Genomic DNA, 14,120 nt, shown 5'->3' on the forward strand with positions numbered 1-14,120 from the left:
CACTTTTCAGCTGTTTGTTCTCCAGGGGTCCCACTGCCTCTGCACTTTGTCACTCTCCCCTGAGATGTGCCGTCACAAACACTCTGCCACAGCTTTAAAAAAAGGGGAAAGCAACAGCTCAAAACAAAGATGAATTGTCACTTCTGTACATTGGTGGCAGAAGGGAGCTGCACTGCTGCAGGTTACGAAGGCAGAAGGGGAAGCCACGGCTGCCCGAGCTGCTGGGAACTTTCTAACCCTCTCACCCAGCTCACTGGTGACTCTCTACAGAGAAGCAGCTTCACTCCTCCCTTACACTTCCAGTCAATGGTGTCTTTCACTGGAGAATTTAATTTGCTGCAGAAATGTTATTATATCTTTTCCGAGGTTTTCTACTCAATTTCTAAAAAATATAGAAAGTAAGTTTAAAAAGAATATATAATATGTATAATCTGTCTCTATATAAAAGAATGTAAAATATAAAAAATGCTATGCAGTGAATAAAGCTTCTATGCCAAATTTTACAATAGGAATCACTTCACAGCATCAATGACTCTGCTCAGCTGTTCATTTTGGGAATGTTGTACCTTAAACTCTGCATCTCCAAAAGCAGCTCTTAGTAGTGATGTTACATGTAGGGATTCACTCAGGATATAAGGAGTTTTCATCTCCCAGGAATCCAAGCAGGATCATCTATGGTAGTGAGTGGGCTGGACGTATTTGCACATGCAAGTACTTCACCCAATGCTGAAATCTGACAGCTCAGAAGCAGAAAACATCCTCCTGTGGAAGGTACAGGCAGAGCAGGGCATGAGGTGTTAAGGAGAGAGCACAGAGCTCTTTGAACACTGTATGATGTCACATGCTCTGCAGCAGGGAGCAGATGCTGGAATCAAATCCCTGATTTTCACTGAGAGACAAATGCCTGGCTGAGACTAGCAAGACCACGTCCTCACTGGTTTGTGGTGCCAAGAGGTAGAAGCATGAAATGCAGAAGAGAACTTCTATCTCCACTCTGTGGCATGGATTTTTGAGGATCCCACCCAAGAAGTGAGGGATCCAGCTGGGAGAGGTGGTGGGACATTGTCACCTGGCCAAAGGCTTGCGAGACCTTCAGATGGAGTCACTCGTGTAGGGAGAAAGCACAGAAGCAGAGATCGGCATCAACTGGTTACAGAAGAGGTAAGTGAGCTTTTTATTGCAGTTAGCACTCCAGCTTCTGGAGGAATAATATCAAATGTCAGCATACAGGTCTTTCAGAAGCTATAAAAAGAGACAGAGTCTGGCAAGACTTTGAAGCTCTCAATAGCCAAAGGCACCTTTTTTTCCAGACTAGGGTTGTCCAGGACATGTGAAGGCTCTCGGTGCTGCATCATTATTAATTCAGATAAGTTGGTCTTACAATAGCCTGATGTAAACCAGACTAAAAGGTGTCATGATAACAGTATGGACAGTGCCTGTGCTGACAATCCTTTCCATGGGATGGCTGCATGCCCAGGGTACAATAAGCAAACAATCAGTAAACACCTGTGGGACACTCCTCTCCCAGTCTGCCAATCTCCAGACATTAAGGGTAACTGCTTCTCTCTGGGCTCCTCCAGTTGACTCATCTGCACTTGGAATCACGCAAAAGCCATCTGAAATCATACAGAAATCTAAATAAATCAGCATCAGAAATTTTGCTGCAGGCATTTTCTTCTGCAAGGATGTGACCATTTTAACACTTGTCAGGGTCATAGCACAGAGCTGAGGAAATAGCCCTGGACAACTCTGCATTCCCAGGAGAATAAAACCAGAAGACACACAGTTACCCAGCAGGCAGTGGGAACAGGAGCAATGGCAGCATTACTTAACTATGTGCAATTTGCTCTCCCTATCTTGATTTAAATTACACTGCCAGAAGAGACTGACAGTGTCTGGAATCAAATTGCTTAGAAAAGTGCCTCTTCAGAGAGAGAGAAAAAAAAAGCCCAAATAACTCAAGTGCAAACGGTCTTGCAAAATGCATATTGTGACTGGGGGCAGCGGGGCCTGGGGCTCGTGTTCATTAGGATAATGCTCATGTAATTATGTTTGGGCCAAACCCCTGTGAAATGGGGGGTAGCACCTCTGACATTCCTACAGCACACGCATCAACCTGGTCTCCTCTCAAGAGTTAGAGGAGGCACCATCAAGTAAGAGCCTCGTGCTCTGTTCCTGCTTCTTTCACTTCTTCGGGTCAGCCTGGGCTCTGGGGACCATCTTCAGGACAATGGGCTTCTTTGGTTGTATGAAACCCCTCAAGTCCAGAACCAGCGGGATCTTGAGCAGGAGGAAAAAAAACCCACAAAACAGCCACGTAAGCTGGGAAAAAGGACAGACATGACAACAACTGGAGCCCTACAACCCACACACATCCCAACTACCACTTGTTTTCAATGCACTTCCTAACCTACAGGTGTACTTACAGCAGGACTATCTCTATTGCTCATGCAGAACAGCTACCAGCTGGTGTTTAATAGCCCTCAGCTCTTGAATAAACTGGTTAGTGATTTCTGGCTTTCACGTGGTGTGGTACAAAGAGCTCGGTGCACTGATCAACAGGCTGCACGTGGAGGGAGAGGCAGCCAAAACCCACGCAGGGAGCTGCAGCCAAGGAGGGGCACACGGTGCCATTTTGTTTAATGTTGAAGTGTGTCAGCACTAAGGGGAACTACATCATAATGGGAGCTGGAGGAGCAATGAGCTCTCCAGGAAAAACAGAACTAAGACTGCTGCTCAGACCAAGTACCAAAGAAAAAGCATCCTCACATCAAACAGGTTTTCATGGGGTAGACTGGAAAGCTCACTAAAAACAACACTTAAAGCGGGTGTTGGAGGGAGTCATTTTGCAGGGGAAGGGAGAATGTTTTAAATCTCCCCCTCTAATGGATGCTGCTCATATCCCAGCTCTCCCACACCCCATCAGGACAAGGGTGATACACTCAGCCTGACAAGCTACTTTCAAATCCCCATATCCCAGTAAGCTTTGTTTCAGGAAATTTAAGCAACATGGCTTGGAGCCCAATGTGCCATCAGTGGAGAAGTGAGAGGAGGTTGCAGCTCCCATATACATATTCCAAAGGGATGTTCCAGCATGAATTTTTTCCTCCCACTCTGATCTGATGTACATGACATCTTCGGCAGAAAAAAGGGCTGAAAGAGCCCCATAAACCTATGGGCACCAATAATACAATACATATTTAACTTGTCTCCTTTTAATTAAAGGCAGTTATAAAAAGAATCAATTTTATGGATTGCAGAGGACTAGAAAAATGTCATTAGACTTGGGGGAGGGTGGATAGGTCACTGCATTGTTAATGGACTATTACAGTCTTTCACCTCCAGGTTACTAGTTGAGCTGCAATCTGAATCGGCAGAGATTCCAGCTGAGCACCCGTGCCAAGTAATAATTTAATCAGGATTTCTCTGTTTCTTACAACAAATGTCCTCTGAATGCACTTGCTGGCCCCTCTGCTCTGATTTCCCAAGCTCACCTCACCAACAAAATGCATTAATGGCACAGCCTTTTGCAGCAGCCAGTGCAGAGAACTGGGCTGGGCTGGCAACCAACACCATCGTGCTACTTGCCTCTGAGGGAACTGCCGTGCTCTCAGGAGGGCTGGCTCTGACAGCTACTGCATTTATCTCATATCTAACAGCCCCAGCTTGCAAGGTCTGCCCCATCAGTACTACACACAGCATTCACTGGGATCCTGGTGGGATCCTGCACTGCCTCAAAGACGGAGAGGGTTACCAATTCAAACTGGACTCAGATTGTGCTTGCTTGAAAATTGTTATCCTTTAGGGCTGCCTGGTGGCCCATAAGAGATGAATTTTGGTGTCTTTGGATGTCTCACCATGCTGTGTTTGTGTTGCAAAGATCAGCTTTGGTGTGGGCTGGGGGGGAACAGTCCCTTCCTGCTCTCTGGAGCAGGGTCTTCCTAAGCTGGGTCGAGGCAGACCCGTAGTGCACTGTGGAGAAGCAAGCACACCACAGCTTAGGTGCACCCAGAGAGAGGTAGAGGACTCCAGGGATCTCAGCCTAAAATATCCCATCAACATTAAATATGTTTCTGTGGAGGCTTAAAAAAAAAAAGTATCCGTAACTTCTGGTGAACCACTTAAAATTAACTGAGAAGATTTCAACAGGTATTCCCATATAACTGTAGGACCATCTCAGTGGGAGTAAAGGGCAGATAATGAAAGACATCATCCCATTTCCTCACCGGTGTGTCTTTGCAGGTTCTGAAGCAGAAGTTTTGCAACAGGACGACCACAGCCACTTTCATGACAAGGTGAGCAAACCTCATTCCTATGCAGTTCCTGGGGCCAGCCCCGAATGGCAGGAAGGTGTAGGGGTCAAGACGCTCTTTGTTCCCTTTACTGAACCTGATTACAACCAAAGAAACTAAGTTAGCATGAGCTACTGTTCCAGGATGTGTCAGCTTCCACATCTGAAGTGATGAGGGGTCTGGGAAGGCAAAAGCTTTTTGTGTTTCAGTGCATATTAGAAGAATTCAGCTAAGTCCCTTATTTCTGTCTCAATAGATACCTTATGCCTCTGCTTTTATCCTACTGCTCAGAGTTGGTTGTGCAACTCCAAGTGCATCAGGTGACCAGGGAATACCTGAAATATGCTAATGGATTTCATAACTACTCTTTTTCTCAGAACTGCCTCTCAGCTCCAAAACTGAACCCGGATTTCAAACCCTAAACCACACAGGTCTACAGCTTCACGGCTTCCCTGTAGATCAAAGGACTGAGCGAACACAAAGACGTTCTCCCCCTGCGTGACTAAAGGCAGGGTTGCTTTTGAGACATGCCAGCCATTCCTCTCCTCATCATGAAAAACAGGGAAGAACAATCAGCTTCACAGAGAAATTTGCCACTGAGCGTTTTCAGTAATACTTCTTAGTGATCAGTTAGTTTTCATGCCAGGAGGCTTTTCATTCCCAGTGCATGAGGTCCAGGTACAAACCTCAGCCACACTAAGTCAGCAGTGAAGTTATCTCACTACTGAGACACCAGCACACCTCTCTGATGAACTCCCAGCAAGGCAAGTGATCCCTAAAGAGCTCCTGTCCAACCACCCATGCAGTTTGTCAACTGGAGTAAGGATGGAGCTACTTGAGCAACTGGAGTAGCCTGCCCATTGCCAGAGTACTCCCATTTGGGTGTTTCCTCCTGAATTTAACACAGTTGGGTTCCATAAGTGACTTCAGCAGCACCCATCTCCCTCCCTAACTTCTGCCTGGTACTGCTGCCACATTTTGTCCCAGAGGTCACCACATTCCCACACCAGAACTAGTTTCCAGGGGTATTCCAGCTCCTGGTGCAAGGGCACAAGGCCTGCTCCTGCTCTTTCTGGACCAACCCTCAATGTCTTTGTGGCTGCTTGAAGACTAGCAGGCCCAGGGTCTCCCAAGATCTGCCTTGGGCTATTGCCTCATTTTGCAGGGTCTGACAGAGCTCCTAAGCAAAGATTGCTTCATAACTTGAATTAAAAATTAAGTTTTATTTCCTACCCATCTTTGCCCTTCCACTGCTGATTTGCAGGGCATTGTGCCAGTCACCCAATGACTCTTGCTTTAATATCTGGCCATAAACCCCTCAGTGTTACAGCTGCTGGGAGCTGCTCTCACTGTTGCTCCCTTCAATGCAGTTAATTAAATTCCATGCACAGTTTATGGATGTAGATCATAAAACTCCCCTCACGGTAACGCTGGGACTAGATGTCAGACAGTGATAAATGCCTAATTTAAATGTTATAATCATGCATTCCCCACTTTTGCTGCCATTCCCACTCCCAGGGCTGAGGTTGAGCACTCAGCTATTCCCCCTGCCCAGCCCTCACCTCTCAGGCCTCAACTCCTCGGGCTCTGGCCAGTACTGCGGGTCACGGAGCAGCACGAAGGCCGGGATCATGACCACCATGTCCTCTGGAATCGTCACACCACTGATCTCCACCGTCTCCTTGCAGACCCTCTCGAGCCGTCCCCCAGCAGGGTAGAGCCAGATGGATTCGTTCACCACCATGTCCAGGTACTCCATCTGTGTGATGGTGCTGTACATGGGAGTGGCCTGGGAGGGGATCAGGACTGCTGTGGGGACAGGACTTCCACTCCCACCCCAACATCCCCACAGCGCTTCCCCTTCAGGCATCAGAGACCATCAGTGCCAGCACCTCAGCCACTCTGCTTTGCTTCCAACCTGGCTTTTGGCTCAGGGTTTGCAAGGCCCTGGTAGGGACAACCCCAGCATCTTCCCCCTCTGCTTTATCTTGTTGGGCAGGTATGCATCGACCTCATCCTGGAGCCGCTGCTGCACGGCAGGGTGGATGGCCAGGTTATAGGCCATGTAGCTGAGGGTGCAGCTGGTGGTCTCATAACCAGCAAAGACAAAGATAAGAGCCTGGGCCAGAATCTCTTCATCACTTAATGCTGAAAAAAGGCATAAAAGCACATACAAGAAGCTGACAATGACAGTAATTAACCCTTGGGAATTCAGGATCCCACTCATCAGTCTAGGTAATGCTACTCCTAACTACTTAACAGTTGGTAAAGGAAATATCCAGCTTACCCTCTGATACCACAGAGGGGTGGATCTGGCAGTTGTACAGCCAGAACAGCTGTCAAGATCAGCAGTGTTACATGTCCTCTAAGCCATGAGGTGAGCCTTGCACTGCCAAGGGATTAGTAGCCCTGAGCACAATGTGATAGTGGTAATAAGCAGAACCCAGGATGTTTTTGATGAGGATGGGATCCAAAACAGCCAGCACAGGCTGCCTGCCATCATAAAACCTAAGCCATGAGAAACCCACAGTCAATCCATCGCTCATGGTCAGCTGGAGCAAAAGCAGCCTGCTCTGTCTGTGGCCAGAGCCACGGCACAAAGTGTTTGGGCCAGCTGAGTCCCCTCTGACAAAACTGCTGAAAGGATGAGGCTGAAACTGTTTTGTTATGTAGTAAAACAGGAGAAAGGGAAAGAAAGTGCCAAATATGGACAAAATGAGCATTTCTAGAAATTGTCTGTGGTACTAGAGAGTTGCCTATGCAGTGTGGGTTTAGATAAAAGGCAGCCTTTGCCACAGCGTTGATTCCCTGCACTTGGGCTGTCTGAGCTCTGTTTCTGCTCCTGGTAGCTGGAAACAGTAAATCCACGCTGAACAGCCTACCTGTGGGGTAAAGAGACTTCCTGCCTGGCCTATGAGGCACTGAGAGTTGAAAAACTCCTCTGTCTCCTCCATTTTACAATCAATAGAGACAGAAGAACTTAAAAGTCATGGTGTGGGCTAAAGGGCAGGGAGCCTTGGGCCGCAGCTGAGGGAAGCTGCCATCTTCAAGAAGGTTGAGAACATTTAATCTCTCGAAAAAATGCGCCAGGTTTCACGAAGCCTCTCAAGATTTTTTTTTTTTTTTTTTTGGCACAGGAATTTTGCTTCAGTTTGAGAGGTTCTCAATAGAAGCCTGATAAGAGGCCCCTGCACAAAACCAGTGCTGTGTGGGGGAGAGGGGAGGCAGGCTCAAAGGTAGCTCCTGCCCCAGCTCTGGGAGAAGCAGGGAGCAAGATGAAAAACCCCGCGGCAGCCTGCAGCTCACTGCCTGCTCCAGACAGACACAGCAGCAGCTTCAAAGGCAGGAGGCTCAGTTTGACACCAAGCAGTGGAGGTTATTTTCAAAGCTTATGCAAACAAATCACCCCACAAGCCGGCCACCATCATCCCAGCCCCGCATCATACTGAAATCCCAGCAGGAGAGAAGCCCTGGACTCTTTCCCAGTGGTGAACCCGGATTTTCCCAAGCTGCCACTGCTGGAATTACAGTGCTGGGTGACACCATGGCAATGTACTTTTTCCATTCACCCCCAAACAGGTAGTTTTGTTCTGCAGAAACTCACCCCCAGATTTTTCCATACTTTTCAAAGCACATCTGATCAAAATGGTGGATTCCCTGGAAAAGAAGAAAGGAGAAATGAACAGTTTGCCAGTAAAAAGTGATTAAAGCAGGTTCACAGCTGGCAGCACAGGGCATCCCACAGACCCACTGTAAGTGGCAGAGGTTGAGGATGGGAGGTGCACAGTTGCTCTCAGGCATCATGTAGATGCTTAAGGGACAGTTGCATTGGAGAGAAAAAAGAGAGCAGAGAGAAAAAAGAATAAAAAAGCCACTATCAACTTTTAACAGCCAACCTGATCCAAAAATGTAATGAAGACAAGGTATGACAAGGTACACAGTTTTAGTGTGAGCAGAGTTAGGAGGCAGAACTAGATCCTGGTGTGTCCTTTCACCTTTGGCTCAACAAGTGAGAGCTGCTGCTGCCTTGTCCTCATATGACCTTCCACTGCAGTTCCTGAACTGGAGCAAACATGGCTTTTTTTGTTTTGTTTCCATTAGGGTTTTAACTGATGTTACATGTAAGGATGAAACTTATGGGACACACAGCACTCACTAAAGCATTAGTAAGAGATCACGTGCGTGCTGTAAACCCAGCAAACACAGGTGAGACACCTCTTTTATGGCAGCCAATACATTTGTTCTGCATTTGCAATCAGCTACCTGAGATCAGCTACTACGTAGTTATTTTATAAGGTTTGATGAGTCAATAATATTTGAGTTTCATCTAAAAATCTATTTAGAATTATAGAATCAACTCAGGTTGGAAAAGACCTCTGAGAGCATCAAGTCCAACCCTTGATCCAACCCCTCTGTGGTTACCAGACCAAGGCACTAAGTGCAACATCCAGCCTCATCTTAAAAACCTCCAGGGACACTGAATCCACCACCTCCCTGGGCAGCCCCATCCCAATGTCTGATTACTCTCTCTGTAAAAAATTTCTTCCTAATATTCGACCTAATATTCAGCCTAAACCTCCCCTGGCACAGTTTAAGACCGTGCCCTCTCGTGCTAAACTCTAGAATTTGGATGGAGGGGGTTTTGTACAAAGGGAGAAAGATGGAGAAAGAGAAAAAACCAGTATTTGTTTGGCTTAGTCTCAGGCTGGCTCAACAGCAAGTGGCTGGATGAGGCATTGCTGGGGCTAATTCAGCCTCTTCATGTTGATGACAAAAAGGGCAAAGAAATAGGCAGTTCTCAGAAGTAGCAGCCTTAGGCATCTCTCCAATATTTTTTATTTTGTTTCTAACAGAACTTCAGCTGCTCAAGAGCAGGCAGAAACACAGGGAGAAACTAATAATTTAAATTACAGAGTAGTTTTAAAATACAGCACATCTCATTCAGGTCAGCCTGATTTCTTGTGTTCTTTGTGTGTCCAAAGAGCTTCCTACCTAAAAGCATCATTTCCAAACAGTTGAATCAAGGGCAGAGGAAAGAGATGTCCAAAGAATGGGAAAAACAGCACCAGCCACAAGAAGAACCTCAGGCAGCTCCAGAGCAGCAGCTGCTGGTACTCACATGCCGGTACTCCAGGAAAGTTCCCAGAAAGGGCAGAGGCCGTGGACCGGGAATTCCCAGCTTCTTGAAGGTCCGGTAGGGCCATATCCCATAGCTGCCAAGCAAAGAGCAAGTGAGATGCATTTATGAAATGAAAAGAGAAGATTCTTCATCCTGAGCACAGCGAACTGCTTTAAATAACTGGTTCCTGTCACTTGAAGAAAGCTGAAATTGTGGACCACCAGCAGCAGGCCTGCTGAGTATACTCTTTGAATAAATGCAGGATCACTTGAGATAGAAGATAATTTGGGGTACAAGATAATTCAGGGTACATTTTGATAGAAGACATGAGCTGAAAGGAGCTGCATCCCAGCCTTGCTGAACTGATGTACATGGGAACCTCAGGTCTTTATTCAGGGGCTCTTTCATTGCCCAGACCAGACAACTGCGTTTTGGGTGGCTGTGGAGAGGTCTCAGAGCCATTAAATTCTCAGGCTGAGCCCTGCCCTTGTGTTTGTCTTTGCAAAGACCTCCTGCGATGCTCAGGTGGTCGAGCCACAGCAGCACAGCAGGGACATAAATTACCACAGCAAAATTAAGTTTTTGCCTGTGTAGCTCACTACAGCTCCCCCGAGCCACATAAGCCGAAGTTTTGCCCACATTAACCACTTAATCGGGGTGTTCTGTCGGCAGCAGCGCCGGCATCGCCCTGCCGTGCTCCCAGCTGGTACAGTGCAAGGAATACCCAGCCCCTGAAACACCTGGAAGTTACTTCTCCTTGAGAAAAGTAAAAAAAAAATAAATAAAGGATTTCCTTTTTTTCCTCCCCGCCCAGCCCAGCTGCCTCCTTCCCTCCCCGCTGGCAACAGAGCCCCACAGCCTCCCTGACCAGCCCTGGCTGCGCTCTGAGGGCAGCGCAGGAGTCCCACATGATTCCCTTCTCCGTGTTCCCTGAGTGCATCAGTAGACCCACACGGACAAGGGGAGATGACACCTTGCACATCACGTCCCCCTGCATCACGCATCACTCCCCTGTGCCCCCAGGCCAGTAGCAGATTTGGCCTCTGCCCAAAGATTTCTTTTGCCTCATAAAACACAGCTAGTGGGTTCTGAGCTGCTGGTGGATCCAGGGGTCACCTGCACACCCTGTGGAGAGCTGAGCAGCAGCGCTGCCAGTTTTGGCAGGGCAACATCTCAGGCATCCCGAGTTGCACGAGGCAATGATGTGCTTGATGATTACATAATTAGTGGGTGACAGTAATCAAACATTTTATGAAGGCACATGCCTGATTCCTCCTTCTCCATGCTGCTCTGAAGCACTGAGCACCAGCAGTGTGCTGTGACAGGAACCTTCTTCTCCATTTTGTGGGGTCTCCCCCTTTTATACCTTGAAGCAACTGTACCCTGGGAGTTGCCCTTTTTTCTGCATTCAGAGCCTGATTCTTCTCCTTGATGGGTCCCATACCAGAAGGACATAAAGAGCAGCAATGAGAGGCAGGAGGAGAAGCCAGGTGCTGGAGCAGCAACTCCCCAGCTGGAATTAGCTGCATTTCTTCTCTCACACAAACCCTTTGATTTTCCAATAACCTCTGCTAACAGCTGTTGAGATTTCTCAGTAGAAAGTGGGTTTGTGGTTCAGTATTTTCTCCTTTCTCAGACAGAAACTGAGGCAAAGCCAGACTTCAGATGAGGAGATGATGTTAGCTACCCCTCAAAATATGTAAATAAACTGTGCAGCATCTTTACGTGCAGGGAAGTTACTCATTTGTCCAAAACAGTTTTGAGTGGGAGCAATCTACTGATATAGAGGTGATGCTCTAGAGAGAAGATGGAATGCAGAGCTTGATCAAACCCTAAGCACTCTGTCATGCACTGGGGGAGGGACAGTGACACCGTCCCCAGACCTATTTCACATCAGGAGCTCTTCTCTTCCCAGCAGACTTGCTAAAGCCCTCATAGTGATGAGAACTCAGGAGGGAAAACCCTCAGGGCAGGTGGCAGAGACATGGCTGTGCAGGGCTCCCATAGCCAGGCTCTGCAGTACCCTGCTGGGAACCACATCTGCAGAGTGTGCACATGGCTGGTGAACTTCTGCAAACTCCTTATTTATCTGATTTTTGATTTGCTTTTTTTTTGCACGTTCCTTGAAGCACTGTTGTCTCCATAGCTCCACAAATCTGAGAAAATCATAGTTAATAAAAAGTCCACCTCCCAACCAAAATTGCTGTCACATCTTGGAGCTGCAGGTGGGGCCATCCTGAACAGTCACTGTTGGATAATTTTGTACAAATTGCACATATTAAATGCACACAGCCCTTTGGACCAAATGCAATGGTAGAGTCTGTACTTACTGAGACTATTTTTCTAATGTGAGTATCACAGAAATGGCACCCAGGAGGGATAAAGCAGAGGAAAAGGTTCTCCAGATCATTTTTCTGGCAACATTTGAAAGGATTTAGCACTGTGGGCAAGCAAACCACACAACAGTGCTGCAGCTGAGGGGCTGCCATGGCATCCCAGCACCTTGCCTTAGAGAAAGGAAGAAAGTTGCCCAATTTGGTCTACACAGCTCTTGTCTGTCCAAGGCTGGTGATCCAGCAAAAACATCTTGTGGCATGAAAGGGGAGCAGAGAGTGCTCCCCCCTGCACTTGTGCAGCAGACGTGCTAAAGCAAGCAAAAAATAACAACAGCAGCAGCACACTGCGAGTTGACATCAATACTGCTTCTAATTCACCTCTTTCACAGAATTGTCACTTTTTGCCCCCTCTCCCATTTCAGATAATAACTTATTTAATAGGTGATGTCTCCAAGAGAGCTGTTAAACCCCATTGGTAAGAGTCACGTCAATGGCCAGTGACCTCTTCGATGCACTGGTCTACAGGCATGGTTATATATATAGAAGACAGAGCTGGTTTACAGCCCTAGTGATGTTTCCAGGGTTAATGGTCTGTACCTAAGAAGGACCCAGAGTGGTCCAAAAGGAGTGTCCTCCTCTGGGTCAGGAGCAGACGTGGCCTCAGCCTCTCAGACATCGGCCTTCGTACTGACACCAACACAGTGACACTGCTTTCCCCATTAATAACAAATCCCAAGGTTGTGGAAGCCCTGGCAATGTGCACAGGGCTATAAACAGACTATTAATTTTTATACCCTGGGGAGAAGAAGAGTGACCCAGTGTGACCCTGCATCCCCCATGGCAGGGTGTCCTGCAATGGTCCTGGACAGCACTGAAGCCATGGCCCTGCACACCTTCCCTGCTCATCCTGCGGCCACCATGTGATCCTGGCATGTTTGCTCTTGCCACACCACCCCAGCAACAATCCTGGTTCAATATTAGCTCACACGTTATCTACCACTCCTTATCCCAGCAGTGGCAGGGTCCTGGGCTTTCATGCACTGGATACTTTGCCTGTGTTACTGTTGTCCTGGAGCACAGAGCCCTTCTGCTGCTGCCATCACCCTGCACTCCCTCCCTGCTGAGAGGGAACAAGTGGCCAGGAAAACAAGGTATGTGGGGGTTCAAAAGCTGATGGTCCCCATGGGTAACACAAACAGAAGGAGACATGAACTGTGATATCTGACCATAGTCATAGCTGTAAAAATGGGACAAATACATCTTAGACCAACCGAATTGATGGGGCACAGAAGATGATATTAAACCTCATGCTTCATGCAGAACTCCAGTTTGTAAAAGCTCCCAGAGAGACAGAGATACAAAAATTTAAAAGTCCCTCCTAGAGGAGAGGTGATTTTAACACTGCTTGGTGGGACTGAACGAGGCCAAGGGATGAGAAGCCATGTGTGAATGCACACCACTGGGTAGAAGGCCACCCCCAGGAGATACACACTCTGCTGCATCTCAGGCTTTTCAGCTGCTGTATTGTAGACCCAAAGGTTTTCCTTTCCTCCACATACTATGGGAAAAGTCACGTTGCAACACACAACAGTCTTCTAAGAGCCAGAGCAAAATGTCAGCCCTGTTAATAACCAGGCTTTTATTCACTGATTGTCCCATCTTTAACAATTCTCTTCTTATTTTCCTCTTGTCCCACAAATTGGACCACAAGCTGTTTATTCCTGGCTCTTCTTTACAAACCTTGCTCTCAAACGAGCCTCTCAAAAGGACTAAATGTGAAAGCACCAGATGTATGACATCCTCTAAGAGCTCCAGCAGCCAGGGAAGGACCAGGGGCTGGCACCAGTTTCTGCCTTCCCTCTCACCAAGCTCAAAACCACACAGCGCTTCATGCCTGGGTATTTCTGAGACCTCTGCAGAGCAAAACACCACGTTGCTCCTTTCATCCAGCAACACTGCTGAATGCTCCTGAAGCCTCAGCAGCTGAAACCCATCTCCCTTTCACTCCTCTATAATTTCTAAGCAAGGATGGAAAATTATAAGCCAACAGCCAGTGTTACATTATAGAACCAATTACAGAAAACACCAAGGGGGCAGTGCTGTGTGCACTCCCTGCTCATGCTTGGACACCACATCCTTCAAGGACAACTTCTCCTTTGCCTGTCTCATACTGTACCAGAGCAGAACTTCTCTGCCTTTTCAGACCTCCCAGCTGGTAGCTTGGTCTCACCAGACAAGGCAGCCAGTGCTTTCCAGAAAGCATCATTGCATCATTTGTAATGACCTCAATTTCTGCCGAGCCACTTCCAAACCAAGAAGTCAAGCCAGAAAGAAACAAAAATCATGACATGACCCTGAAGACATCAGCTCTAA

At 47.4% G+C, this 14,120-nt stretch overlaps 1 protein-coding gene across 1 annotated transcript; it reads right to left on the minus strand.

Moving 5' to 3' along the window:
• Positions 1-2,184: 2,184 nt before the first annotated feature.
• On the minus strand, positions 2,185-13,056 carry LOC126641264 (cytochrome P450 3A29-like). The gene is made up of 9 exons (XM_050317772.1): positions 13,019-13,056; positions 12,080-12,127; positions 9,412-9,505; positions 7,897-7,949; positions 6,736-6,800; positions 6,282-6,440; positions 5,855-6,083; positions 4,227-4,389; positions 2,185-2,280 (listed from the first exon to the last, which is right to left on the minus strand). The coding sequence occupies exons 1-9, from the start codon at positions 13,054-13,056 to the stop codon at positions 2,185-2,187; spliced, it is 945 nt and encodes a 314-aa protein (XP_050173729.1).
• Positions 13,057-14,120: the final 1,064 nt, after the last annotated feature.

The sequence above is a fragment of the Myiozetetes cayanensis genome, unplaced genomic scaffold (assembly GCF_022539395.1).
Source record: "Myiozetetes cayanensis isolate MyiCay16 unplaced genomic scaffold, myiCay2020 scf20-37, whole genome shotgun sequence".
Lineage (NCBI taxonomy): Eukaryota > Metazoa > Chordata > Aves > Passeriformes > Tyrannidae > Myiozetetes > Myiozetetes cayanensis.

Excerpts from the sequence above, each read along its gene's own strand:
- LOC126641264 (XM_050317772.1), bottom strand. The coding sequence starts at position 13,056 with ATGAGGTTTAATATCATCTTCTGTGCCCCATCAATTCG. Across the intron at positions 9,506-12,079 it reads ACTCGCAGTGTGCTGCTGCT|CTATGGGATATGGCCCTACC; the intron begins GTTGTTATTTTT and ends TTTGCTTGGCAG. Across the intron at positions 7,950-9,411 it reads CTTTCCTGGAGTACCGGCAT|GGAATCCACCATTTTGATCA; the intron begins GTGAGTACCAGC and ends CTTCTTTTCCAG.